The sequence below is a fragment of the Pelobates fuscus genome, chromosome 3, assembly GCF_036172605.1.
Source record: "Pelobates fuscus isolate aPelFus1 chromosome 3, aPelFus1.pri, whole genome shotgun sequence".
NCBI lineage: Eukaryota > Metazoa > Chordata > Amphibia > Anura > Pelobatidae > Pelobates > Pelobates fuscus.
In genome coordinates, this window is record NC_086319.1 from 179,329,218 (window position 1) to 179,355,694 (window position 26,477).

Below are 26,477 nucleotides of genomic sequence, written 5' to 3' on the forward strand. Positions count from 1 at the left end.
TCTTCATTTCTTCCGGTTTGCTCTTGCTTTCTTTAAAACATAAGACAAAGTAGGGACTATTTTGTCTTATGGAGGTTTCCTACGCCTGACCATCTATGACCAGCGGAGGAACAAAGTGTGCTCTGTTTCCTGTGGTTAGAGAAATTTTCCCACAATTCTTACCTTTCCTTCATGATCTCGCGATACTTCCTGTCAGTATTACCGAACGTCCTGTCATTTAGACAGAACGCCGGTGAAACTACCGAATTTCGTCCTAACAGAATTAGAACAGTTTCTCCATTCGTGTTAGGACTCAATTCAGGACTTTGTTTGGATCGGAATTTCATTGTCGCGCGAGTAGTGGTGAGCGGTGGGTGGGGGGGTCCTAAATTACAATAAAAGGGGGGGAACCCACCTGGTGTGGGCCCTAAATAATTTTTTAAAGTGAGGGGGATAGGTAGGGATTAATTTGGTAAACCATGGTCCAAGTGTTAAGTAACAGAGATTGACTAAAGGTTAGACCATAGTACTATCCAAGTGAAGTATGAATAAACAACGCTTTGATAATATAATACTATATTATATTCAGCTGCAACCTAAAATATCCCAAATAATAAATAAATTACAATGTACAGGAAATAGGTTGAGCATAAGACCGTAAAGTGTAGCAACGTTTCTCTCCCTGTTAAACTGACTGGATAGGTAGAGGAGTAAAAGAATAAAGGAGTGAAAAATAAAATTAAAAAAACTGGTGAGTGAGGCATGTCTATAATTCAGAAAGACATCCTACAGTGCATCCTACAGTGCACTCCAAGCAAGACGCCCAACGCACGTTTTGGTGCAGTACAATGTGCACCTTTAACTTGCTGCTTTATTCGGACAGAACTATGGTTTAACCTGTAGTTAATCCCTATTTTTTAGTACTAATACTATGGTTTAACCCCTTGTCTACCTTGGTACACTGGTTTATTTTCCAGTGCACTACTTACCTACAAAGGGTAATCAAAAGTGCTACAAATAAGCCTAATTAATAAAGCTTGTATATTAATATTTTAAGCACCTGTCTGGGTAATGCAACGGTTATTAATTATCTATACTAGGTAGAGGAGTAGCCTTACACGGCTAGTATATTTCACTTGCACTGGGGTTATATGTGGTTTGTATATGTATGGTGCATGCAGAGTGGACTGCGATCCCATTTACCTCAGGATACCTCAGGATACTGATTACTGATTAAATTTTTCCAGTTATTACCTTGTCCACTTTATTGTGGATTAAGTGAATATTTCCTGCATTCCCTTTATCAAACCCTGGATATAGTTTATTATTGCAAGTCACCGTAGAGATTACAGTAGATCATGTGCAGATAAGCAGTGAAGTGCATTAAAAAAAATCATAATAAACAGAACGACAACACATGAGAAGGATTGACTGTATTTTCAATTATTTTATGCTACATAATACCTACGTATGGTTGAATGATAATTAGCATTTAGAAAGATTCTAACTGAAGCCACGTATGGGAGCAACTTAAAGCCTCCAACAACTTGCCGCTAGAACTTTACCCAGCAAACAGAATATTGGAGGGCCGAGGCCGTTAGCTGAATGTACAGTGGGGCATATATTTTAAATAAAGGGCTTGAATCCACATTGAATGGTAATGAGGGGAGAGCAGTTAATATACTTTTTAATTGGTCTGCCTCCTAATGGGGCCAGGATAGTAAATTAAAAAATCAAGTGTAAAAATGAGTAACAAAATTATAGAAAGTGTATAAAACGTGGATCAACAGATGCTTGTCTCGGGTAGGTGGTGTGACTGACCCCAACGCAGCCACCCAGGGTTTGAAATAAATTATTCCAGCAACAGATGAAGTGATGAAGCAATGTGCATCTAGCACACATGGGTGCTTTCTCCGTCCTGGATATAGTTCCTTTTATGAAAGAAAGATTAAATCTTTCTTGATAGAGTCCATCATTTGCAATGCATTCAAAGAATATAAACTAGTTTTGTTTTAACAAATGTCACAAATGCATTTTTTTTTTCCATCTCTATGCTATAGGTTGGGAAATTAATTGAACTCTTGGCTGGAAAGGCTGGTGTGTTAGATGGCCGATTTCACTACGGTACTGCCTTTGGGGGCAGTAAAGTTAAGGATGTCTGTGAAGATCTTATCCGACATGGCTACAACTACTTAGGGAAAGACTATGTAACATCTGGTATCACAGGGTAGGAATTTATATCACTTTGGTCGTTTTTTAAGTTTCGAAACAAAGACTTATCAGGCTTAAATGGACTGTGCCTTGTCAAATATGACAATGTTTTATAAAAGTTCTATTAAACTAATGTGTTTGTATTAGCTACCTGTGGTTAACAAATGTATTGTTTAGAATTTATGTGCAGTTACTAGTACCCAATTGTTTACACATATTTATCTCGTTCCCTGTGTGGTGAGCTAAATCTAAGCTGTCAGGTGTTGCATGCATTTTATTCTGCACACAGTAGATTTAAGGATGTCACACATCCTGTTTATGTTTAAAACTGAAATGGGTAGCATTTTGGCTCACAATGAGTGTTTCTCAAACACATCAAGTGTGACATAATTTCCATACTGACAGAATCACATAAGGCTCCAAGAGTTTTGTCTGTGTATGTACCATTTTGTGCTATACGTTACATATGTTTCTACACTAAATGTTGCCAAAATGTGGCCAGCTGCTATTGATCTTTATTTTTTTGCAGGGAGCCCCTGGAAGCTTATATTTATTTTGGACCGGTATACTATCAGAAACTTAAGCATATGGTACTGGATAAGATGCATGCTAGAGCCAGAGGTCCTAGGGCTGTCCTTACCAGGTATGCAGTCTACTGAACATCATGAAAATGTATTGAGTATACATGAAATGTTACATTTTAAAGAGTAAAACACAATTAAATAAGTTGTAAACTTGCTATTCCCCACACTGGATTCCACTCCCCCATCTGACATCACAGACTCCCTTGTGAGCTTTGAGGTGGAGAGGGGAGGGAGTTGAGGGGTGGATAATGGGAGGAATATTTACAAAAATAAAGAGTACTAACTATTGCAGGGAGTGCAAAAATAAAGGAAGGAGGGCACATTAGCTTGCACTGCCTGCAAGAATACAAGCTGATAATGTCAGTTGCCAGTGTACAGTGCACACTGACAACAGACTTGTGTTTTGCACAGAATTGACATGATGTAGCTCGGGACCAATTCCTGGTGTGCAGCTAGCCCCTGGCACAAAAGTGCCAATATCTCTGTATGTGCAGCGGTTCAAGCAGAAAAGCTGCAAATGCCTATTATGACTACCTGACAACTTCTAAAAGCAGAAGCGGTCATGGTGGTTGGGGTAACCTTTTAAGTTAAAGATTAAGTATCTTTTAATGACATGAATCCTATGAGATGGAATACCGTTGGGTCCGGAAATATTTCTATACTGAGAGAATTTTCATAATTTTGTCTCTATATGCCACTACAACTGTTTTGAAATGAAACAACCAAGATGCAAAAGTGAAGACTTTCAGCTTTAATTCAAGGGGATGAACAACAATATTGTATGAAACGTTTAGGAATTGAATAATTTTCATACACAGTCCTCTTCTTTCAGAGGCTCAAATGTAATTGGTCAGATTAACACAATCATAAAATAAATAGATTTTTGATTTTTAATACTTTGTCGAGAATCCTTTGCAGTAAATGACTGCTTAAAGTCTGGAACGCTTGGACATGATCAAACGCTGGGTTTCCTTCTTTGTGATGCTTTACAAGGCTTTTACTGCAGCTGTCTTCAGTTATTGTGGATCTTTCTACCTTAAGTTTTTTGTCTTCCACAAGTGAAATGCATGCTCGATCGAGTTGAGAGCAGGTGATTTACTCGGCTGTTGCCAAATATTAAATTTCTCTGCCTTAAAAATATTCTGGGTTTCTTTTGCGGTATGCTCTAAGTCATTGTCCATCTGTAAAGTGAAACACAGTCCAATCAACTTCGCTGAATTAGTCTCAATCTGAGCAGACATAATATCCATATACACTTCTGAATTCATCCAACTACCGTAATTCTGTATTCTGTCACATCATTGATAAACACTAGTGACCCATTGTGTATTACAGATAATGTGGTATGCTTCAGATTGTGAGCCGTTCAAAGCCTTCTCCATATTTTTTTTATTTTTTTTCCGTCATTCTGGCACAGGTTCTTCTTGGTTTCATATGTTCAAAGGCTGGTGTTCCAAACCCGTGTTGGTTTTTTTTAGATGTTTTTTGGCAAAGCCTAAACTGACCTTTCTACTCTTTAGGGTTATGAATGGTTTACATTTGTAATCTTGCGGTGAACCCTCTGTCTTTCCAGAGGTAGACTTGGATAATGATATGCCTACCTCCTAGAGATAGTCTTTATTTGGTTGTATGTTGTGAAGGTGTTTTTGCTTGTTTTTTTTGTTTTTTTACCATGGAAAGGATCCTACAATTATCCACCACTGTTGTTTTCCATGGATGTCCAGGAATAGCCCACATCTGTCTATGAAACAATTTTTGAGTCAATTATCCAATTACTTTTGGTGCCTTGAAAAAGAGGGGGCTACATACTAAAGAACTGTAATTCCAAAACCCTTCCTCCAGTTTGGATGTGAATGCCCTCAAATTAAAGCTGAGAGATTACACTTTAAGCCTATATTAATTATTTAACTGTAATTTGAATTTATTTTGGTGAACAGCTGGAATAACAACTTTCAGTGTCCAAATATTTCTGAACCTAATTGTATCTTGGCAGTCTTTATGTTCATATTTTTAAGGTACGATTGTATTTTTATGAAACTGTTCAATATTTAGGATCCATTTGGTTTGCAACTCTATTTGTTCAAATTCATGCAAGAATGGCTCATGGTTGTTCAGATGCCAACAGTATTGACCAGTGCAGGATCAATATGTTTATCATACCATTCAGCTGGTTAGTTTTTCATGATGGTAATTTTTGGATATTCTCTTTGTCTTTTAGCTGTAATTTTTACACTATGTCCTTTCCTCATGGCATTTCTCTTTCGGTGATATATTCTTCCTTACTTTATTAGGTTAATTTCCTTAATTATTTTCATTGTTTCCAAAAGGCAACCTACAGAAGGACGATCTCGGGATGGTGGTCTGCGTCTTGGTGAAATGGAACGAGATTGCTTGATTGGTTATGGAGCCAGTATGCTACTATTGGAGAGACTAATGATATCTAGTGATGCCTTCGAGGTGGATGTCTGTGGACAATGTGGATTACTAGGATACTCCGGCTGGTAAGCATGTTGCCATTTAGGGTGTTAAAGTAGCACTGTCCCCTGAAACCACTCTTTAACTAGATTCCTGAGTTATTGTTTTGTTTTGTTTTTGTTGATTGGTACATATCTGGTCAGGTTTGCTTTTTTGAGGGGTTTTTTTGGTCCTTATCGGTTTCATGTATTGGTCGGCATTATATGGATGGTATAGTAGAGGACCTTATATTCACTGCTTCCATGTAGAAAACTGTCTACATGGAAGCATCTGTGTTAAGCTCTTGTACACATGGTTTTGATGGTAAAAAGGTTAAATGACTGCTCAGGGTGTCTGCCACAATTCTAATTCAACCATCCCCAGATTAGCGATGTAGTTGCGAGATGACCGAAGCAGAGCAATTTTCTCCTCCCACCTCCTCTCCTGTGCTATCCTTACAGGGAGAGTGCAACTTAATGGCAAATACTGCAGGTAGCTGCCCTGCCCTTGGAGTGTAACCCCATCACAGACAGACCAGGATATTTATCTCCCAGTGCTTGGAGAGATTTTAACATATTATATTTTCTCAAGTTATCAGAAAATAATACAGTCCTGGTTGTGGTGGAAAGTTTGTTAAACCAGTCAGCTTTTTGTGTTTCATTGTTATTAATCCTTTATATATTGTGTGTGCACATGTTTGTTTATAATGCGCGTGTAGTTTTTTCACACACATTCCTTTGTGTTGACCTTTAAGTTTTCTGGGGGGGGGGGGGGTTTATTTTTTTATTTTTCATTTACCCTCACAAAATGGAATGTTTGATTTATCATTTACGCTTTCCCACAAGGTGCCATTATTGCAAGTCTTCCTGCCACGTATCATCACTGCGAATCCCTTACGCATGCAAGCTCCTGTTTCAAGAACTTCAGTCCATGAATATTATACCCAGACTTAAACTGTCAAGATATAACGAGTAGGAGAAGTGAAATTAAATAGAATTTTAGCTATGCTGACATTCTAGTTTGGATGGAAAATAAAATTGAATTGTTTAAATGAGTATGGCTAAGATCTACTGGTATTAAAACCGTAAAGCAAGCTGTGTTTTGATGTTTTTTTTTTCTTTTCTTTATTTTGTTTGCACTGAAATGGCAAATAACATTTTGTATATTTGATACCTGTAAATTGCGAATGTTGTATGAAACATTGAAACCTCTTTGCCATAAAGAAACGTATGTTAAGCAGTTTGCTGTTCTGATTTATGTGGCATTTATTAAATTATTAATAAAGTCGTTTTTGTGTACTTATTCCAAACTTGGTCTCATTTGTTATTCTTTGATTTCTATATATGCTAAACTGCTACTAACTAGAGTATGAGCAGCTGTTCTCTCTCCTGCCCATTTCTTGTTTATACGACTGCATATTCCTTTACTTCCATCAAAATATGTTGTGCCAGCATTAAAGGCTAGTCCAGGCTGGGGTTTAAACATTCATTTTTATTTGCATCATATTAAATAAAAAATATATGGAAAAACTATCAGATCTTGTGTAACACAGCACTGTATAATATGTTGGCGCTGTATTTTTTTTTTTCCAATTTAGATTTTTATTGGTTTTGTACAATACAATGACTTAACAAATACTGTGACAGATCCCTCTGTCTTGGATTTACATGGAACTACTATTACTTTGTTTGCTTGAATTCGTATTATTTTATTTGATTCGTGTCTTTCCCCATTCGTGTAAACTCCCGAACGGCCGCCACCCAGTAGAGAAGTGTGCTGCTGGTTAACCTCTTGGCTCCATTAGAACCTTGAGGTTAACCGCAGAAACCTCTTAATTGATGCCTGTAGCTGGGTGGCTGCCATTCGTATCCCGAACACGAGGTCGCGGCCATTTTAAATCCACGAACGCTCAGCGGTGTTCGACGACAAACTCATGGAACTCAAAACAGACACTTTTTGGCACGAACACCGCTGAACTCGCCGACCTCCCTTCTCCTTCGGTAGAAAAATTCGGTACTTTGTCCACGAATAAGCCATACCCCAGATAGCCATCCCGTGGAGTCTATTTGTATGGAGAACAGACTTTGTGAACACTTTGACTCCATGGCGGTTGGACTGTGTGCATAGGATCTGAGCGCTATTTGGTACTTTTGTGCGCTCAGATCCCAGCTATCTGGGGACACGTTGAATGCCTGTATTATGTCCATTTATTGTAAAGTTATATATTTGTATGCATTTTGTTATGGTCACTTAAAATGGCGTTTGGTCTTTGTCCAGGGAGATAATTGAATTACTTCACAATTATCTCCCGGGCAGAGCAGAGGGTCTTTGGTAATTAAAGGGGCATGGCTACATGTGTAACACTCTGATTGGTCAATGTAATGTCCTTGTCACAGTCTACCATTTGGTCCCATAGGGGGTGGGAGACCTGCATAAATACCGGGCAGGTAGCCCTCAATAAACCAGATTGCTGCTGACCCTCAATACGGGGCTTTGTCTCGTCATTGAGGGGATTATTCGTATGGATTGCGCTTGTTCGGCTGTTTAGGAGTATAACTGGTTCGTGTGATTGTTGTTCGGCAGTTTGGAGCACTTAGTGGCTACCTCTTTATTCGGAAAGGGAACGTCCAATACGGCTGGAACCCCTCTCCTGCCGGGGAAGCCGTAACAAATACAATGTGTCATTTAACTGAGATTGGTATAAGCAAGATAAACAACATTCTTGTTATGGGTAGCTATATGCAAACAAGGAACGCTGTTTAGCTATAAAGAAGGAAATAACATAGTGTGGTGTCACTGGTGTCGCAGTACTCAGCGGTATGGGACAGGAGATTAGCAGTAAAACATTGTGTATTTCTCTACTGGCATAGAAAGAACCTAGAAGTAACACTTGGAGAAAGGAGTTACAGTCTCATAAATGTTTACAGCCTATCGAAGATCCTGCAGACCTATCTCTCGTACAGTCCCCTATATGACTGAGTATTATCCTCTCCAGGGCCAGTGTCTTCCATTGGCTTGGGATCTATAACCTCTGCATCCTTATTATGGTTGGTTGTCAGCCCGAGGGTGCGGAGAAATGATTGCGAATAATCGCCCGAAGAGAGGATTATGGTACCCCGAGGTACCACCAATGAGCCTCCCAGACCCCATAGGTATTTGATGAATTGGTCGCGTAGCCATTTAGCTACTGGAGCCATTCTTCTCTTTTCGACGAGGACTGGGAATGGTAAGTAACTGTAAAGCGAGATAGTGCCCTTCAAAAGTCGCTGTGTCCCTCTCTCTAGAATGGTTTATAATTGCGGTTCTTACGGTTATGTCTCTAGTTACGGCAATGATATCCATAGGTGCTGCTTCTGGGGCTGTCACTGACTTCTGTACTCGGAAGGTTGCCTTTATTTGGGGGGCATTAGAGCTGTCCGTAAAGCCCATAGAGACTATGATCTTCCGCACGAATGGGAGCAGGACAGCCTTTCCGACTCTTTCTGGCACACCTCTTTAGCGGACATTGCGGCTACGGTGCCTGGATACCAGGGAATGCACTGTCTGCAATAGCATATGGACCTGGTTCGTGAGTCCCTCCAGCTGACTTTTAGTCTGGCTGTTTTGCTGGTCCTGTGAGGCCCCCCTCTCCTCCACCGCCTGTACCTTCTTACGGATGTCACTGATGTCGGCTTGAGTCTGCTGTAAATCAGCCTTCCATATCTTCTGCAAGGCAGTGTTTAGACTCTGGTCTCTGATTTCTCCTGTGTTTGCGCCCCATTGTATTCTTTTTGGGGGGGAGGGGTCATGAGTAGGTGTCAAAAAAGTCTTTTTTTTTTTTTTTTGCTCAATTATGCCTATGTTCGTGAGGCCTTCTCAGAGCCTTGGAGTGGATATGAGGTGTGATTCTTGGAAGACCCTGCTTAATAGACTGTTTTGTGAACCCATAATAATTACATTTAGATACAGTTTAATCCTGTAAAACTCTAAACTGCACTCTAACCCACAGTGTCTGCAAGTTAAAAGCTAAATTTAGTTACTACTCTTGATTATTATTATTTATATAGCGCCAACAAAATCCACAGCACTGTACAATTGGATAAAAGAAAAAAAAAAACACTATTTTAATAAATGTGTCCTATGACTTTTATGAAAAATGCTCCCTACAGATTGACTATTTTGGAAACTACATTTTCATTTCAGAGGTTTACCATATATACTTCTGGAGGATAATAATGCTGTGGGCAAAATTCAGGGGCACTTGCTGTCACCACATTGTTTTCCGATTTCCTTTTTATTATGGCCAAGGGAATTTATTTTATTTTTTTTAAACTTTGTGTTAAATTGATAGTATATTGATGCTGTTATTGTATGTTAGTAAAAGTAAAATATATATATATATATTTAAATTGAAAAAAAAACAAATACAGATTCTCACATTTGAGGTTCCTACATTTGCTGCTGATCTGCAGCATTTAGAGCTAAAAGACCATCGTTCGATATTTATTTTTTATAAATTTATAAAGCGCCAACAAATTCTACAGCGATATGGTAAGCTTAAGTGGAATGGAGAAACTAAATTGACCAATTTTGTCCCTTATTGATTATTGAGGTATGAGAGTTCTGTGGTTCAGCATTCTACATGTGTTAGAACTGTTACACCTATGTGTGTATGTTATTTTTAAACACACACCAGAGCCGTGCATCGACGTGATCATCATGATTACCTTTACATAAATATTTTGTTCCCAGTATGGAGACTGCTTGTTCAGAGTGAGCAATTATGCAGCATTTCCAATATAATGCACAAGGTGGAGCTCTACATATAAGTCCATACATTTTAACACAAATTCATATAAACTCTAGTTTATAAGAGTTCTGTAGATGGTCACCTTTTTAGCCACTGAAAAATAGATGTGATTGAATGTTTGACAGATATCTTTACAAGTAATAGTTTTCCTTGAAATAAATTCTGCATGGATCATGGGCACACACCTGTGTGTTTTGCAGCATGCCATGCTGATACCGGGAGAGAGGCTAAAGGCAGGTACCTATTTAGATGGCTTGTTGCATAGACACATCTTTATTTGCGTTGCCATAGGATTCAGAAATGCAAAGTTTTTGACACTGCATGCAAGCTGAATAATATAAAATACCACAAGTTCTTTCTTGATTACTTCCTAATCCATGTGAAGAGTTTACTTATCAATGAATACCACATGTTAAACTCTGAATTCGCCAGCAACAGAAATTCCATGCCGGCTGTTTTACAGAGAGTTCTCTCAGGTTTGCATGTGCTTTGGGAATTTGTGTTGGGATATAACATCAATGTTTTACTCAATCCTCTGACACATAGTGCTAATAGGATGTCGCTCTGCAATAAATCGATTCAAGGATAATGTATTATTAAATCACAGTAAGGCTTTACATCAGTCCATGAGTCACTTAGTTTCCTCTCTATTGATGGCATGTCCCAAGACATGAAGCCTTATACATATGTGAATAAATATTTTCAATTGTAGTTATTTTTTTTGTTTTATTATCCCCCCCCAAAAAAAAATGTATATAGTCCCTATAGGAATACAACCCACCCCCCTCAATTTCAGACGTGCTTTGTACCATTTTGATTATTGCTTTATACAGTAAATGCATTGGTACTCTTGTCATCATTGATATCCCCCCCTCCCCCCCCCCCCCCCTTTTCCCTCCAGTCCCTTATCCTCTATTAAGCTTCCTAAATATTTGTTTAGGTTCTACATCTTTTCCTTATTGGAGTTCGTAAATAGGTAGAGACAAAAGGAAACATAAAAGGAAAATGTAATTGTTTTAACATTATCTGTGGACCTCCTTATACCTTCCCACCCTGCACCCTCCCCCCGCCCTTCTTATTAAATCCTGTTGCAGACCTTATTTTTTTAATCTTTCTTTACTTATTTTGGAGAGAGAGCACGCATCTCGCACCTACTATAATATAGTCCCTATAGGAAATAAACTTCCAGACCCACAAATTGCTTTAAAACATTTTTAATTTTGAGAAAACAAATCTCTAAATTTTTCCTGTGACTTTTTCATAACTCATAGTGACTTTTATAGTTATGAACTATTACACAGTTTCTGTGTAATGTATATTTGCAAATATAAGCTAAAATATGAGAACATTTAATATCATAGTGCATCTCTCAAAAAATAATTCTTTTGGGGGCGGGCCTCAACTTGTCTAGTGATCGGTCGCACATTCTATGAGCTCCCGGAGATTCCTTGTAATTAAATTAGTTTTGATGCCCTTTGACCCACACATTTGGCTCTAGCGACACTGCTGACTTGCTACAAAGCTAGGGCTTTTAATCTGTGCTTATGGGAGCTGGCACTGCTTCATTAAATCAGCAACTGGGGCAACATTGCGGCCTACCTGGCAACACAGGAGTGAGTAAGGTGGCCAATTCCTCTACCAACAATCTACCAGAGAAGCCTTAGCGGAATACCCCGTCCCCCCTGCCGGTAAGGGTTATCCCAGCATTCTAAGCTACATACCAAAAGCTGCGACTGTTCTGAGCAACTAAAATAGAGGTTCGTTACCAGCTTATCTAAGATGTTGATTTGGCATTACTTTGTGGTGCTTAAGGGGCCTCAACAAGGCTTTCTGGCGGCGTTTGATAGTATATGTGAAGCCTTCTGGGATCAGTTACGGTATTGCAAAGATCCCGTTGGTCAGTGTACACAGGGAGCTGACAAAGCATACTTGACGCATCTGCATCCGAAAGAGGAGACTGAGGGTGCTTCCGCGGCATGAGGTGCATCGGTACCGTCCAGCACTCCAAACTCATGGGGGACTATTCCGGGCCATTCTGTTGTTCCGCCTGGGGCTCAGACCTGTGCACTCCTCAGCCGTTCTATCAGGGTGCTGGAAAGTGGTTCCCCTTTGCCCCACCTGGCACATCTCCAGATCTGGCCTCAAGGACAGACATTGGCTTGGGAACGTACCACGTCTAGAGTTATTCAGTACTGCAGCGCTGCCAGTTCCGAACACCTGTCCCTGTAAATGTAAAAGATATGACATGCCTCTATATCCTTCCTTGTGACCCACATAGGTGTCTTACTCTTAGTATGCAATCCTACTACTAATACAGCTTGCTACACTACTAATTCCTGCTGACCATACTCCAAATGCAAATGTTCAGTTCTATCTTCTCTGTCTGTGGCTATAATTTAACTGCATTGAATTATTCTTGTTTTGTTTTATTTTTTTATAAATGTTTTATTGAGATTATCATCTTTATAAATTGAAATCTTTTATATGTGCAATGTCGGAGATGTATTTAAAGCACAACAAAAATAAAGAATCGCAAAAAACAAACAAACAAAGAATCCTGTTAAGTTTGGAAAATGCTTCTGAACCTGCTGCGTTTTGAGATCACAGAAAGCCTACCTGACTTAATCGTGGAATTGTGCTGAACCCTCTGGCATAAAGCATTTACATGGATCTTGACCATATCCTATGATTGTGACACCGTAGCTATTCCAACTGTTTGAATATTAGTAGAGTGAAGCATTACATGCAGATCATTTTTTTTATTGCACTGCACTTTGTTTCAACCAACTTCCCATTAGTCTGAGGCTGAGATTAGACCTTATTCACAGTTGCACCGTAGTTTGGTAACTCAACAGAAGGATCTTTATATTGCCTGATATATATCCAGACCCATGGGCATGTTATCAGCAGCTGGATTTAGTCTTTTGGATGTGGAATTCAGTTTATATATACACCCAATTGAGCCACAATAGCTGAGTAGGACCAATGATCTTCCATCTGCTGTAATCCTTTTCCTTATTCCCTGATCATTTTCCCCTTGTCTTCTTAGCTTCAAATAATATCTGCTTTTCAATCATTTAAAATAAATTACAAGTGGAGAATTGTTTTAAAGCTACCCTGAAAGCATTCATCAAACCATGTGGCTCTCTACAGACAAAATGGTATTGCTGTTGAGGCTGTAAGGCTGTAAGTATGAGCACTGCAATATTTTTGGAAATTATGTCAAGCTGAGTTTTTTTTTATGTATTAGAAGAATTTGAATTTTACAATGAATGGTTCAAGATTTTTTTATTTTCTGTAGTGTATTTAAGCATCTTGAGATATCAATAATTATAACGTATGTTGTTTGTGAGCTACGATTCTTGTGATGGTCAACTTGCCTTCGGATTCTGAAGTGCATGGGAATTTAAGTCATTAAGTTTGTACAAATATTGTGATGCTCAGGTCATCCTAGTGACTGAATAATGCATCATGGTGTTTCAAGTGTCTGTAAACATCATGTTTCTCCGTTATCCGGTACCGTGTATATTTGTGAACTTCAGTTTGCATGACGCTCATAACGTGTGTCTTTAGTTTGGATTATGTGCAGGATGGCAACCTTCCTCCCATCGTCTAAATTTGTGTCAAGCACAGCAGAGTCACCATGGCTGCTAGGCTTGATACATGTTTGACTGAGTGTTAGGTTCCTGTAGCAAGTGCTTCTGCTGATACCAAAGCTAGGAGGGCAAAATATTGCAAAACTCCACTGGAAAGAATCTATTCCCTCCTATCCCCACACAATATTTCCATGAGGGCAAATTTGTCTTTGACTTTCCTCTTTGCCAGAGGAATATAGTAAACTGTACATGTTCAGATGTCAATGTGCTGGCAAGGAATCCAGTGTTTCAGTGTCTTTTGGGGGTGTGCGGTAGACTTGTGCACAAGTTAGTTTTGAAGTTGTTTGTCTAAATCAAATTCTGAGATGTAATTGCAGAGTCTAATTTAATAAATAAGACTCCATATGTAAATTCCAAATGGATCGATGCTTTTAGGTGTGGAACAAAATTTGATTTGGACTAATTAATTTTTTCACAAGGCTAGTGTGCATTCTGGTTTGAGGATCGTTCTTAAAAAAAGCACCAGAGGTGTAGGAGGTGCTGGCAGGGGGAGGAAGCTATAGTGGGTGATACCATCCTAGCTTGATGGATATGGGGTCAGCACTAAAGTGATAGAATATATCATTATATGTTTGGCACATTATACATTAATATACATTACCATGCAAAACATTTTAGACCGGTATTAAAAATGAAATAAGAATGATTTAAAAAAACTACAAATGTAAATTGAGTTAACAGGAGAAAAATCTAAATCAAATCAATATTTGGTGTGGCCACTATTTGCCTTCAAAACCATGTGATTCCCAAGCAGAGTACACACCCTATTGCCAGCACATCGGTTACTGGACACAACGTTCCTATATTCCATCATGCTAGCTTGCCATTCTTACTTTACAGCATCTTATCACACCTGTCCATTGTGAACAGTAGTGTATATAAAAATGTATTTAAAAAATAAAATAAAAATAATAGCACTTAGAGTGATTCTGTTATAACAGACTCCCTGTAAAGATGGAAAAATAATCAACCACGCAGGGACATGAGGCCAACTACATACTGGGAATGCACAGAACTAAGCTCGAGACAGGAAATGCATATGCAAAAATTATTTACAATTGCTGGGCAATATTTTTTTTTTTCTATTTCTCACCTATACAATTTTGTGCTGTATTGATTAACACAAAGCTCTCTTACTGGACTGTCCATCTGTCTATTATTAGTGCAGGCTCAAATGTAACCTAGTGAATTTAACAAAAATGATAGGGAATCTCCTGCAATTTTTAAAAGTGGCTTACCTCACTATGATAACCTTAAGACAAAATTGGAAAATAAACGTATGAAACTTTTTTTTTTCCCTATTATAATACTTTTTGGATTCCACTCTTTTGAAATATTATTGCTAATACAATTACAATAGGAGCTGGGTTGTGTAATCTCCCAATCTTGGTGTGATGGTTTTTTCCCAAGCCTGCAGCACAGTATGCAATACAGAGCTCTAACACTTTGCTAACATGTTCTTAATATTCCTCTGAACTTGGTAGATTGTCTCTGTGGGAGTTTAGGGTCGGTCCCAGACTCTGATTTGCCTGTGGAGTAAATGTTGAGGACCATGAATAAAATCCCTGGTGGATTTTAGAACAGAGGCCAGCTATTCTCCCCAAGCAAAAGTGATTTGTTGCAATATTGTGACAGCTTGATCTGACCCTATAACCTTGCATTTATCCAATGGTTCAGTTAAGAGATCTAATTTTCCTTTGCTCGGAATACCCTAAATGCCTCGCTCCTTTATGATGTGTGATGATGCCACAATGTAACCTGACACAGAAAAGATGCTCCCCTGGGTCTTAAAATAACTTTTAAAGTGGCGATGAATGGTGTAGGCAAACAAGCCTCTAAATATACATTTAGCATGGTGTAGTAAACAAAATGTCCAACTCTTCCATCATCAGGATGACACTGCCTTTTGAGAGCCCCTATTTTTGTTTCCCACCAACTATAGTGCTTCTCTGTTAAAGAGTTCAGAGTGTGGGTAATAATTTCTCATTCAGCTTTTTTCAATGCATGAAATATTGCTCATGACTGCATTGTGTATTAGCATTCGGTGCAATAGATTTGTAAGAGAAAATTGAGAGCATGATGGTCATCAGCATTTTGTGTTTTTTTAAATACAAAACTGGACATCTTTAACCAGTGCATGTTAAATCAAGTAAAACACCAGTCTATGTAATATCATATGTATTAAAACTTTATTTGGGCATCAGATCCAGAAATGGATAATCCGTATATAACAACGGGGTGCTGTTTTTGTAAGTGAATGTAAGTTTGTAAGGAGTGGACACCTTTTAAAAAGGACCACCACAATAACAGCTCTGACCTGCCGTTCTGGCGTACATTCAACAGTAATAGAACCACCCACAATACTTCTGGCAAAATTGAATTATTGCCCAGTAGTGAGATTTTTTTACATCTGCCTTGAAGCATATGACTTGCAATTTTGAGCCCTGCCATAGGAATATAGCTGCACTGGAGAAATCTAGTAGGCAGGTTTTTGTATGGGTGCTAACAGAGGACAAGAGAAGGTCACTGGTATGGAGAAGTGACTAACAAGGTGTGTGTTTATATAAAACAGGAAAGAAATGTAATGAAGGTAGAGTTGTTAAGAGCTGTTTAGGTAAGTATTAATATTTTGAATTGAATCATATAAGGTACAGGAATTCAATGTAATTATTGACAAAAGTATGACGTGTGAGAGTTGTGAGGAGAAAGAAAAAGTGGCAAATGAAAACCATGTGTTTAAGGTGGACATGACAAAATGTAGAGATTGATTGGATATTGGTTGTAAAGGTGAGATCTGTCAAAGATAACACCAGGGAATCCCGCTTGCAGAGATGAGCTGATGGTCATACCATCAACTTGCAGAGAGCGTAACAGAGGAGAATTAGTTTTTAAAAGCGTTAAGAAATTCATTGACACACATACGTTATAGTACACAGAGCGATGTACGCATATGTACTGAAAACATAGGAGTGCTGCAATCTAGGTTCCCTATATAAATCTCAATTGAACTTGAGTGGTTCTAGGTTGACCCGGTAGCCCATTGTACTAGTGTTTAGCTATTCTTGGTTCTTACCAGCGCTTGCGATCGCAGCCCTCTGGTACCTGCTGAACTGGTTTGGCTTACCGATATTATCAAGCTAGAAACATACTAGTTCAAGTGAGGGTTTACATAAGGAATTGTTTCCTAACTTGTTGCACTTTCAGTCCATCTGTTTATCTACTAACGTGTTTATGGCTCCCTTTGATCTAAGTATTTCCTTGTACATACATATGAGTATTTAAACATGTGTGTGTGTGTGTGGGGGGGGCTTCTTGTGATATTGGATGTGTGGTTGTGCGCGTGTATGTGGATTGTCAGTGATTTTGTCGAGACTCTGTGTTTGTGTGTGGGCTATTTGTACGAGGGAGAAGCTTATTCTACAGCTCTGTGTATATCTAGCAGTGTGGGTGACTTCCTTGGGGTCCAGTGGGGACTGAGATGGCCGGTTATACGTCAAGGGCGGGATCTGCAATGATTCTTGCATTCTGCTTTACTCCAAAGGCGGGTTCCTTTTCACAAGCGCTGAGAGAACGTGATCTGCTATTACTTCCTCTAAGTGCAGCAAAGTATAAATTGAAGATTGCCCCTCCTGCAATCATCACTTGGCCTGCATACACACAAATACAATGTTACAAAGCAACCACAGCACCCATAAATAACATAAGCTCAATATGGCAACAAACACCTCAATTTAAAAAAAATAGAGCCGGCACGCCAAGCGACTTCAAGATCTTATAAGGTTGCCTACCAGTACTAGAAGTAGAGACCATGATAAGAGGTTAGAGTGGATTTTGGAGAGATGGGATTAAGGCTGAGAGTGTGTGATAAATGGAGGTTGTGACGTGGTTGAAGTGAGTGGAGGCAAAGAATGATTTTTACATTGAGGGAGGATAAGGAAATGAAAAGGTAGAGGGAGAACATTGCTCAGATGAGTAACATGGACTTTGACAAATGTGGATAGAGGAGGTGTAGTAAGGAGAGGACTGCAGTGGTGTAGTGCTTTGTGAGAGAGTATTAAGGGGAATTGGTAAAGAAAAATGAGTAGAGAGCGTTATTAAGTAGGAGTGTACTGATTAGAAATGTTTGCAGCGGCTTTCGTTGCATAGATGAAATCATGTGTGTGATTCTATCTATAATTGAGGAGAGAGGTACAGGGCAGGGTGGAAGGGCACGTGAGTCCTGTGCTGTTCTATGGTAAAATACAATTTAACTCCGTCTGGATGAAAGAGACAGATTGACAGCAAAAGAGTGGGTGATTTATGTACTGATTTGTACTTTGTGTGTAGGATTTCTTGGTACTCCATACATTTCCAAGCTCTAGAACTTTCTCTTGGTTTGCAAACTTCACGTGGGCAATAGGGCATCATAGTTATAGTCTTGGGATGGATGCCAAAAGAAAAAAATATCCATTCAGAATTTATAAAAACATAACTTTCCATAGCTCAATCCATGTGGACAGTCATGTAATTTTCTCCATACCTTAATCACCTCTCCCCTGTCACTTGGAGCAGAAGATGGGTCCTCAACCTACCTCCCAGTCACAGTTAGTGCGTTTAAGGTCAGAACAGTCCAGATAGATAAGACTTTTCCATGGCCTTAATCTTACTGCTGCTTACTCTTTTATGAGTTCTGAAAAGCTACCTGGTTCTGCTAACGTTCCCTTTACTTGTAAAAAGCATGAATACAGATCCTCCAGCATGATTAAGGCAGGGCAAGCCAAAAGGTTGTATACCCTTGGTGTGTGTGCCTCAATAAGTAATACTTGGAGTGAGCCCATTCCTCAAGCTATACTAGCCGTCCAGCATCTGAGTTACACTGTCCAAGGGCTGAAAAATCTCACCATCCCCCTTTTCTGGTCTTTTTCAATGACAGCCCCGATAGTAGAAAGCTGAACATAAGTGCAGGAGCACTGAGAATCCTCATTAATAACTGACGGTTAAATGAAAATAACACCAAACTGACTATTTGATGGATACGTAAACTGTTCAGGTTAGGGGTACTATGAAGACATTTACTAAAGTATGGGACCCATGGGTAACTTTTTTTGACGAGAGTGGATAGGTCTTGTGGGGGACGAGTGGCTCTCCCTGCTCTGATGGCTGGCTTGACTGTGTCCCTGTTCTGGCTGGCCTTTATCTGAACCTATACTTCCAAAACCATTTGTACTGGAATTATAGATACATGAGGTATTCCTCTTTGAGGATAAATTAAACTGAATACTAGCTTGATGCACTGCTTGGGGATTCTGGGGTGTGGCTCTTCATGCAGGGCACGTTACTTATCAGGATGAGGGAGGCTCTGTTAGAAATGTTTCAATATTAACTACAGCCCAAATGTAGAGCTGTGTTTGTCTTTGGTTAACAAGTTTTGTTAAATCGTTTTGTTTTGTGCGTCAATCTGTAATAGCTGACTTGAGCTGAAGATACGGCCACTTTATATAAGTAAAGGCCTTTCAGGCCCTCATCGTTCTGTTATATGCACAACCTACATCCTAAGTATTTGAAAATATGTGTCAGAAAATGTTACTATGCACTAATGTATACTTTTTTATTTTAGTTTTCACACATTCTATGCTATGCTGATTGTCAAGCTAAAATAAATAATTTAAATAAATACATAAAAAAAAAAACATAACACCAAACCGGTGTATAGGGAGCAGGGAGTGGCAGCTAAGACCGCTTGGGCAGTTGTCAGGGCACTATTGGTAGTAGTCATGGTGCTGATAGCGTCCACAAACTACTACCTTTGATTCTATTGGTTCACTGTCAAATTGGTCATTTTTCTGGTTATGTTTATTGTTGAATTCTTGAAAAAATAATGAACTGACTAAAAAAAAAAAAGTATAACTAAGTACATAGGTGTGCACAGCATTACTATTATTCTTACTATCTAAAATGTATTTTAAAAATACCAATTAAAAAAATAGGTAAAACACTAAATTTTGCTCTAATGATAATCATGTGATTGTGAAGTTAGCCTTACTTTAGTTTTTTGAAACAAGCTAACTCATACTAATGCACATAAGAATCTAACCAGGGGAAAGGTATGGAAATGTAGCCTTGCATTAGGGTACTTGCACACACATGTATTTAATTACCCGTGTTATTGATTATGGACAAATTGAAAGAGGTTTTTTTTTTTTAACAATTATTTTTTTTTTTTTTAAAGGTTTTCCTTGTATATATTTGACAACTATTTTTTTTATTTTTTTTGTTATGGCACGATATCAACAATAGCCAACAAAACAAAGCAACAGCCGACATATACATCCAACTGATTGCTTTATTTGCAGTAATTGGCTTAAAGGTTTTGTCGTCACCCAGAGTAATGCGAAAGCACAATAGTCAATGTCCCTGCACTTGCAATGTATGGGAGGTCATTGATACTGCTCTGCACCTGTCAGGTCTAATGAGATCCTAATGAGCCTGAGCAGTAGCATCGCTTTAACACCAGGTCATTAGTAAGATAGTGATAACAAGACAAGAGACACATATTACCAGGCGACACACTTCCTCCTACATACAGATCTATTGAGTTCAACCATTGGCTTTATTTAGAGGCAGATGATTTGATACAATAAATGGAATGTATGAATTTGGAACCAATTGTGAAAATACCCTGCCGTTTGATATTTCAGGATAATGAGGCCTTGCTGGAAATGCCTTACAATATATTGTATAGGTAACATACAATACATATTAAATCTATATTTATATTGTAGCCTCCGTTAAATACAAGTACAGCAGGTCATGTAATGCACAGTTGATAATGTTATCTGTGCGATAGTTTATTGTAATGAACAAGGAGCAGTGCAGTTTGCCAGTTTGTGCTGTGAGGACCTAATATCAGGGCAAATTCACTACTTACATGTCCCACTAAAAAAAAAAAATCATATAATAAAAAGGTACGTATTGTTGAAGCATTTATCAGGAAATATAACGCCATCAAGGGGTATGTTCTCAGAGTTTATTATGATGCCCCTTGACCACCTTGATATCATTTTTTTCCCCATAATACAGAGTTCACTGTCATGCATCATATATGTTATTTGAATGGGCAGATCACAATTTCGAATCCCATACTGCACAAACAGTCTGCTTGTGATTTGTGGGAGGTAAACTCTCAAGCCATTATAATTCATTTTCATTCTAAAACATCTAAAATAACTGCCGCCCAATGCAATGCACACTAATCTTGAGCAGCACTGGTTGAGGGAAATATATATATATATATATATATATACACAGAGAGAGAGAGAGAGAGAGAGAGATAGAGTGAGTATTTTCCCAGTGAGTATTTTCCCAACTTTAGATCAGTGGACTTTGTATATTTCTGTCCAGATACATGGAATAAAAAATCTTTATAAATAATGTCAATAGGCTGGTCATTGCTGCAGAACTTGTGACTTTTGCCAACTTTCCAAAGAGTTTGCCACACTTCTACTTTACTAAAGGCGCCCATTTCCATTTCAAGTTGATATTGTGAAGTGGAACTGGGTTGTTTTTTTTGTTTTGTTTTTTTTGCAGTTCGAGATATGGCTCTTGGTTTCGAAGATACTGGAAAAGATACGGTATGTCTAACTGCATAGTGCATGATGTAAAGTTTGGTGGAGGAACAATGGTCTCAGACCATTTTTGTCTGGTTAGAACAGGGTGCCTTAATCTTCTTAATGATGCAACCTACATTTAAATTCTGGACTTCCAAAATGTACTATTTATCCTGTTTCAGGAAGTAAGGTACATACATTAATGGTTTGTGGAGACAGTCGTAGAACTTTACTGGCCTGCACGTGACACCATCTAACAACATTGGCATGAACCAGTCCTAACTTGTAGGGGGGAGCGTGAGGACTGCTTTGGGAACCACTAGTTTAAAGCCTTTCTAAAAGTATGCAGCCATTACAGCACTCATGGGAGAACTAACTAATTAGTCTTGATTTTGATTATATATGGGAAAACACCAATATTAAACTAAATAATGTTTTCTGTCTTACTGAAATAAACTCAGAGCAAGATTCAACTTAATTGAAACTTTATTTGGTAAATCAATTTCTTAAACTAGAGCTTAGCAAACCGTGAATACAATTGATTGAAAAGCCAGTGTTCCCTCCAATGACATAGTTTGAATTTCATTACAAGAAGTCCCTGTTAAGGGAAAGTGATTTTTACTCTGAAATGTCCTGTTTCCTGTTTAGCAGGGGTATAGTTAGCTGTTTGTGGAGGAGGGCACATAGCCTATGTCTGTGTGAGAAGAGATCAGCAGTAATCTCCTTTCTCTCCCTCTGTTGGAGACCCATTCATATTCTAATCACAGCTTTTCCTTCCCCAAAAAAGCAGCCACTTTATCATAGCCCAAACGCCCAGCTTCTCTGCTTTTACATTCAATTTTCATCTCTTAAAAACTGTATTCCTTACAAAACTCACGAGTTAACTCATTCTCTTTAACACAGAATGTCAGTAGTCTTAAGACTTCACAAGCCGCAACAGCAAATTGCAAAGCAATCATTTAACACTACAAAAGAAAAAGAAAAGAAAAAAAAAGTGGGGAGGGGGGTTGTACAAGTTTATAAAGGGAGTCATACTGTTCTGCATTTAGAAATAACCCTTTGGAATGTTCCGTCAGAGCCTGAAGATTTGGGCTAAATCACATCTAACTTTTCATCCTAAACACCATTTAAGCCATTTAGCCCTATCCCGTTTTAGGATCAATTTCTGTTCATAACAAATGGTAAATATTAATATAATTATTTTAAAATAAGCCATTCTATCAATGGAGGGGTCAGGTGCATTTTTAATATGCCAAGTGCAGAATGGTTTGAGTGATGTATGCTATCTCAACTGAACTCTGGTAAAGAGTCTGAGGATGGAAAATGTCTGTGTAAGTTTAAATAAGTAGAGAAAAAAAAAGGTTTTATAAAGGAAAGGGGGGTTGAAGAGCTGGGATTGCGTATATCTAAGCCCCCCTTTTTGGAGAAAATCCTTTCTTATTCAAAACAGCATTACAATGGGCTTCACATTGAGCTTTGCCACATCCCCATCTCACTAGCAGCCATTCATCAGGCAGCCTGGCCTATCAATGACATCTCTCCCATCAGGACTCCTATAAAATGATGCTTTTTTCCCATGAACGTCAGAAAACATTGTGACTAGTCTGGGTCTGCCCTGCTGGATTACTGTGTCCTATTCCATTCCTTGCTTCATTTACTGTGTACTTTACAGAGATAGGGGGGTGCCCATCTTCAGGATTGTAGGCTCCTGTACTGCCCATGGGAAGAACATGCATTCTGGGATATTGGAGGAACCAGACATGGATTCCACAGGTTAGTCAAACTTTTAGTCACTCGGTGCATTTTCTGGGTTCTGTACTTTTACAGGCGAACCTCACATTATGTCCATTCTATCCATATTCCCCAGAAGAGAAACTTAATGCTTACTTTCTTCTGTGATAACTGTATTCGTGTATTTGCATCTTCATTTACAACACTGATTTAAAACACCAGTTTGATGTGGAATTGTGAGGGTAGCAAATATTCCTTGAAATATATTTAAATTCTGGACATTTGACACAAAATAATTACAAAAATAAATAAATAAAAAGTATTTTATTTTTTATTATATGTGTGCATTTCTAAGCCATTAAATAAAAGTAATGCGGATCCTGGTCAGCTATTTCACAATGTGCAGGTGGAAGTCAAATTTTGCCATATTTTTTATTTTTCAAAAAACCTCTTTGCCTTTTTTTTTTTTTTATTATTCTTTATTTGTTCTCAGCCCTTCTCTATGGAGGGGTCAAATCATAGAATACATTACAACAATTTCAGATACAGAATAGCCAGCATAACATGACATCTCTCTTTGCTTTATAATGTAAACTTTTTATTTGGCTCTGGCACTCAAAGTGTTAACTTTCCATGTGATATAAGAAGTACCATTTTCATCCCAAGAGAGCTGCATTTATTAACTCAGTTTTACCCACCTTCTGTAAATACATTATGTGTCTGAAAACATAACTGCTTTGCTTTTAAATTAAGTAGAACTTGGAGTAATTCATAGAAACCGGAAATATCTTTGTATTTTATATAAATATATGCATGTTGTACATTATTTTGATTTTACTATGAAGAATGATTTCAAACTTCACATATCTCAGTAATTTGACAGTACTTAGGTTAATGTTATTAATTTGATGAATATAACTTCCAGCTTTTTAATACATTTTGACTTACACAACTTATTTTCATTTAACTAGTAAACCCTTTTAATGCAATTAATATAGATATAAGCGCACAAAATAAAAGTACTATTATTTACCTACAGATGTCTTAGTAATTATTAGATGTTTATACACAGAAATCTTTTAAATTGGATAGATATATATATATTAGCTGTTTTATATTAGTTATCAAGTCAAAATTGTGCTTTTTTATTGATACTATTTAGGAAATAAATAATATAACTAAGCACATCTTTATGACACTCTTATAACGTTGCAAAAATATAAAAAAAAAAATTATGTGGTCAGATATATATTGAGATGATCATATTTCATAGAAAACTTATATTTCAAAATCATACTTTTAACATATTAACCAAAGCACCCTATTTATTTTTTATTTAATTTTAAAAAACCACGATTTTATGGAACGTTTTAATGGAAGTGTGAGATAATAAGTAATTAAGTAAAATAAAACTAAATATCATTTCTAAAACTTACTGAGATTTCTGCAAAATAAGATTGATTGTATTATATTTTCACTTTATCATTTGGTACATTTTGTTCCCTAAGTTTGTTGGTAATAAAAGTAGATTTGAAGGTAATTTATAAGGTAACAGTCACTCTTTTTTATTTGTATTAATAAGTAGGAACTATAAAATATAAGCTTTTATTTTAATATGTAGATACAGTAAATCCATTCACATGTAACTTTAAATATATGTGTACCAACATTTGAAAGTACTGTAACTACAAAGAAGAGTTCTCACGGGATGTCATCTTACACATTCGCTTAATTCAGCATCTACTCTTGGATAGAAATCAAATGTACTGATCATCTTTTAACATATCAATTGATCTCCTACACATATTACTAATATTAAGATAATCTACTACATTATTGGCCATTACCCCTGATTATTGCCGTGGAGCTCATCAAAATATAAGTATTCAAAATATATCAAATTAGTAAAAATAAATTACTTCTCTTTGTAAAACACACATCTGTAAATTAACCTAGCATGTGAATATAAAGTAAACTCAGAATATATATATATATATATATATATATCACACACAATAAACGCACACACATTATACATACATATACTCACACACACATGTACAGAGGTATAGAGCTACATCCACATACATGCAAAAAATATGAGCAATATAAAATGCCATTTCTGTTCAAAACAGAAAACAAGACTAAAAGTTACTAGCCAGGGACTAGCCATGTGGAAGTTTAAGGCATTGTTTAGTATTTTGATCAATTTTTAATTTTAAAAACGCAATTCACTGGAAACAAGTTGAATATTTAAGATGTATATATGTGTGTTAGCAAATTATTGCCTTTAATAGCAAAATATATACCTACTTAAACTGAAGCAACAAGCGTAAGCTACATTTAAGCTCCTAATTAACTATCATTTGTCTAGTCAACAAGTTCAATATAAGGATTGAGGGGGAGAAATCGCTCTGGGGCCTGAGACTCACAGCTTTTATGGTCCATTCAGCTCCCCTGGTGCCAATGTAACCTGGAATGGTGTTATCATTCTGGATGTTGTTAATATCAGAATGCTGCTTTTCCTGATTTTTAAGTTAGGTGAGGTGATAATTTGTTCCTGTATGGTTCACGCTATTTAAACTTATTATTATATATTTTTGCATCAAGGACATTAAACAGTTCACCCTGAATAGACGGTTCTAATTACAATGAAAGTGTTCATTATAAATATTGTAAATCAGCAAGGAAATGTGTTTATATATTTCATGCAACAAGTGCATGTACACATTTATTTGAACAACATTATCCATCTATGAGTTCCACAGTTGTGAATATCACATCCTGAAACTGAAATGATTTGGTTTTAGATAAAAATAAAGTATGTGAATGGTTTTATTGCAAGATTTTTTTTTCAAAATTATTGCAAATTGTATTGTAGTACAGCATAATAAAATATATATCACATGTATGTTAAATTGCTTTTATTACTTTTGTAAATGTGCAAATTAATACACTTGCCTTATGTATTTTTTGTTTTAAAAAAAAAATCTGTATAGAAAGTTTATTTAATTTATGATAATGCTGATGTTGCTAAATTGACACTTAGAAGAACTAACTTTTGAAGGAGTGGATGTAGTTAGCTACGGTCAGTTTCTATGGTAATAGTCACTTGCACCGTTGCCATGTGAACCACCATGGAGAAAACAGATCTGGGACAGCAAAATATTGTGAGTTAGCAGTTTTGTCCTATAGAATAGCAGGCGAGCAGTTTCTTTGAGAAATCAAAAACTAACAAAAGGGATTGAGTGTTGAACGAGCAAGATCCAATTGAGCATGCGTGTTCCCATATAAATGCAGGATTCCTGTTAGTTGGAATGAAATCATTCAAACGTCTGTGCAACATTGGCGTAAATCAATCATTACTAAACAGACCTCAAAATTAAAAAAAATACATAAATAAAAAGTTTCATAAGTGGGACAACTTGATTGTAGGTGATGTGCGTATCTACAGTGAAATCAAATGCCCTAAAAATGATTTGAAAAA

At 37.4% G+C, this 26,477-nt stretch overlaps 2 protein-coding genes across 3 annotated transcripts in view; both read left to right on the forward strand.

The window, feature by feature from the left end:
* Nucleotides 1-6,537, forward strand: part of POLR3B (RNA polymerase III subunit B) — a 153,378-nt gene extending 146,841 nt beyond the window's left edge. Inside the window, exons 25-28 of the mRNA XM_063447777.1 lie at nucleotides 2,040-2,206; nucleotides 2,720-2,833; nucleotides 5,102-5,275; nucleotides 6,074-6,537. Of these exons, the coding sequence (XP_063303847.1) occupies nucleotides 2,040-2,206; nucleotides 2,720-2,833; nucleotides 5,102-5,275; nucleotides 6,074-6,203 (585 nt within the window). The 3' untranslated portion in view covers nucleotides 6,204-6,537. The remainder of the gene's footprint in view (nucleotides 1-2,039; nucleotides 2,207-2,719; nucleotides 2,834-5,101; nucleotides 5,276-6,073) is intronic.
* Nucleotides 6,538-22,862: 16,325 nt separating this feature from the next.
* Nucleotides 22,863-26,477, forward strand: part of RFX4 (regulatory factor X4) — a 108,817-nt gene continuing 105,202 nt past the window's right edge. For both annotated transcript variants that reach the window (XM_063445360.1, XM_063445361.1), the window contains exon 1: nucleotides 22,863-23,032. In XM_063445360.1, the coding sequence (XP_063301430.1) occupies nucleotides 22,990-23,032 (43 nt within the window). In that variant the 5' untranslated portion in view covers nucleotides 22,863-22,989. The remainder of the gene's footprint in view (nucleotides 23,033-26,477) is intronic.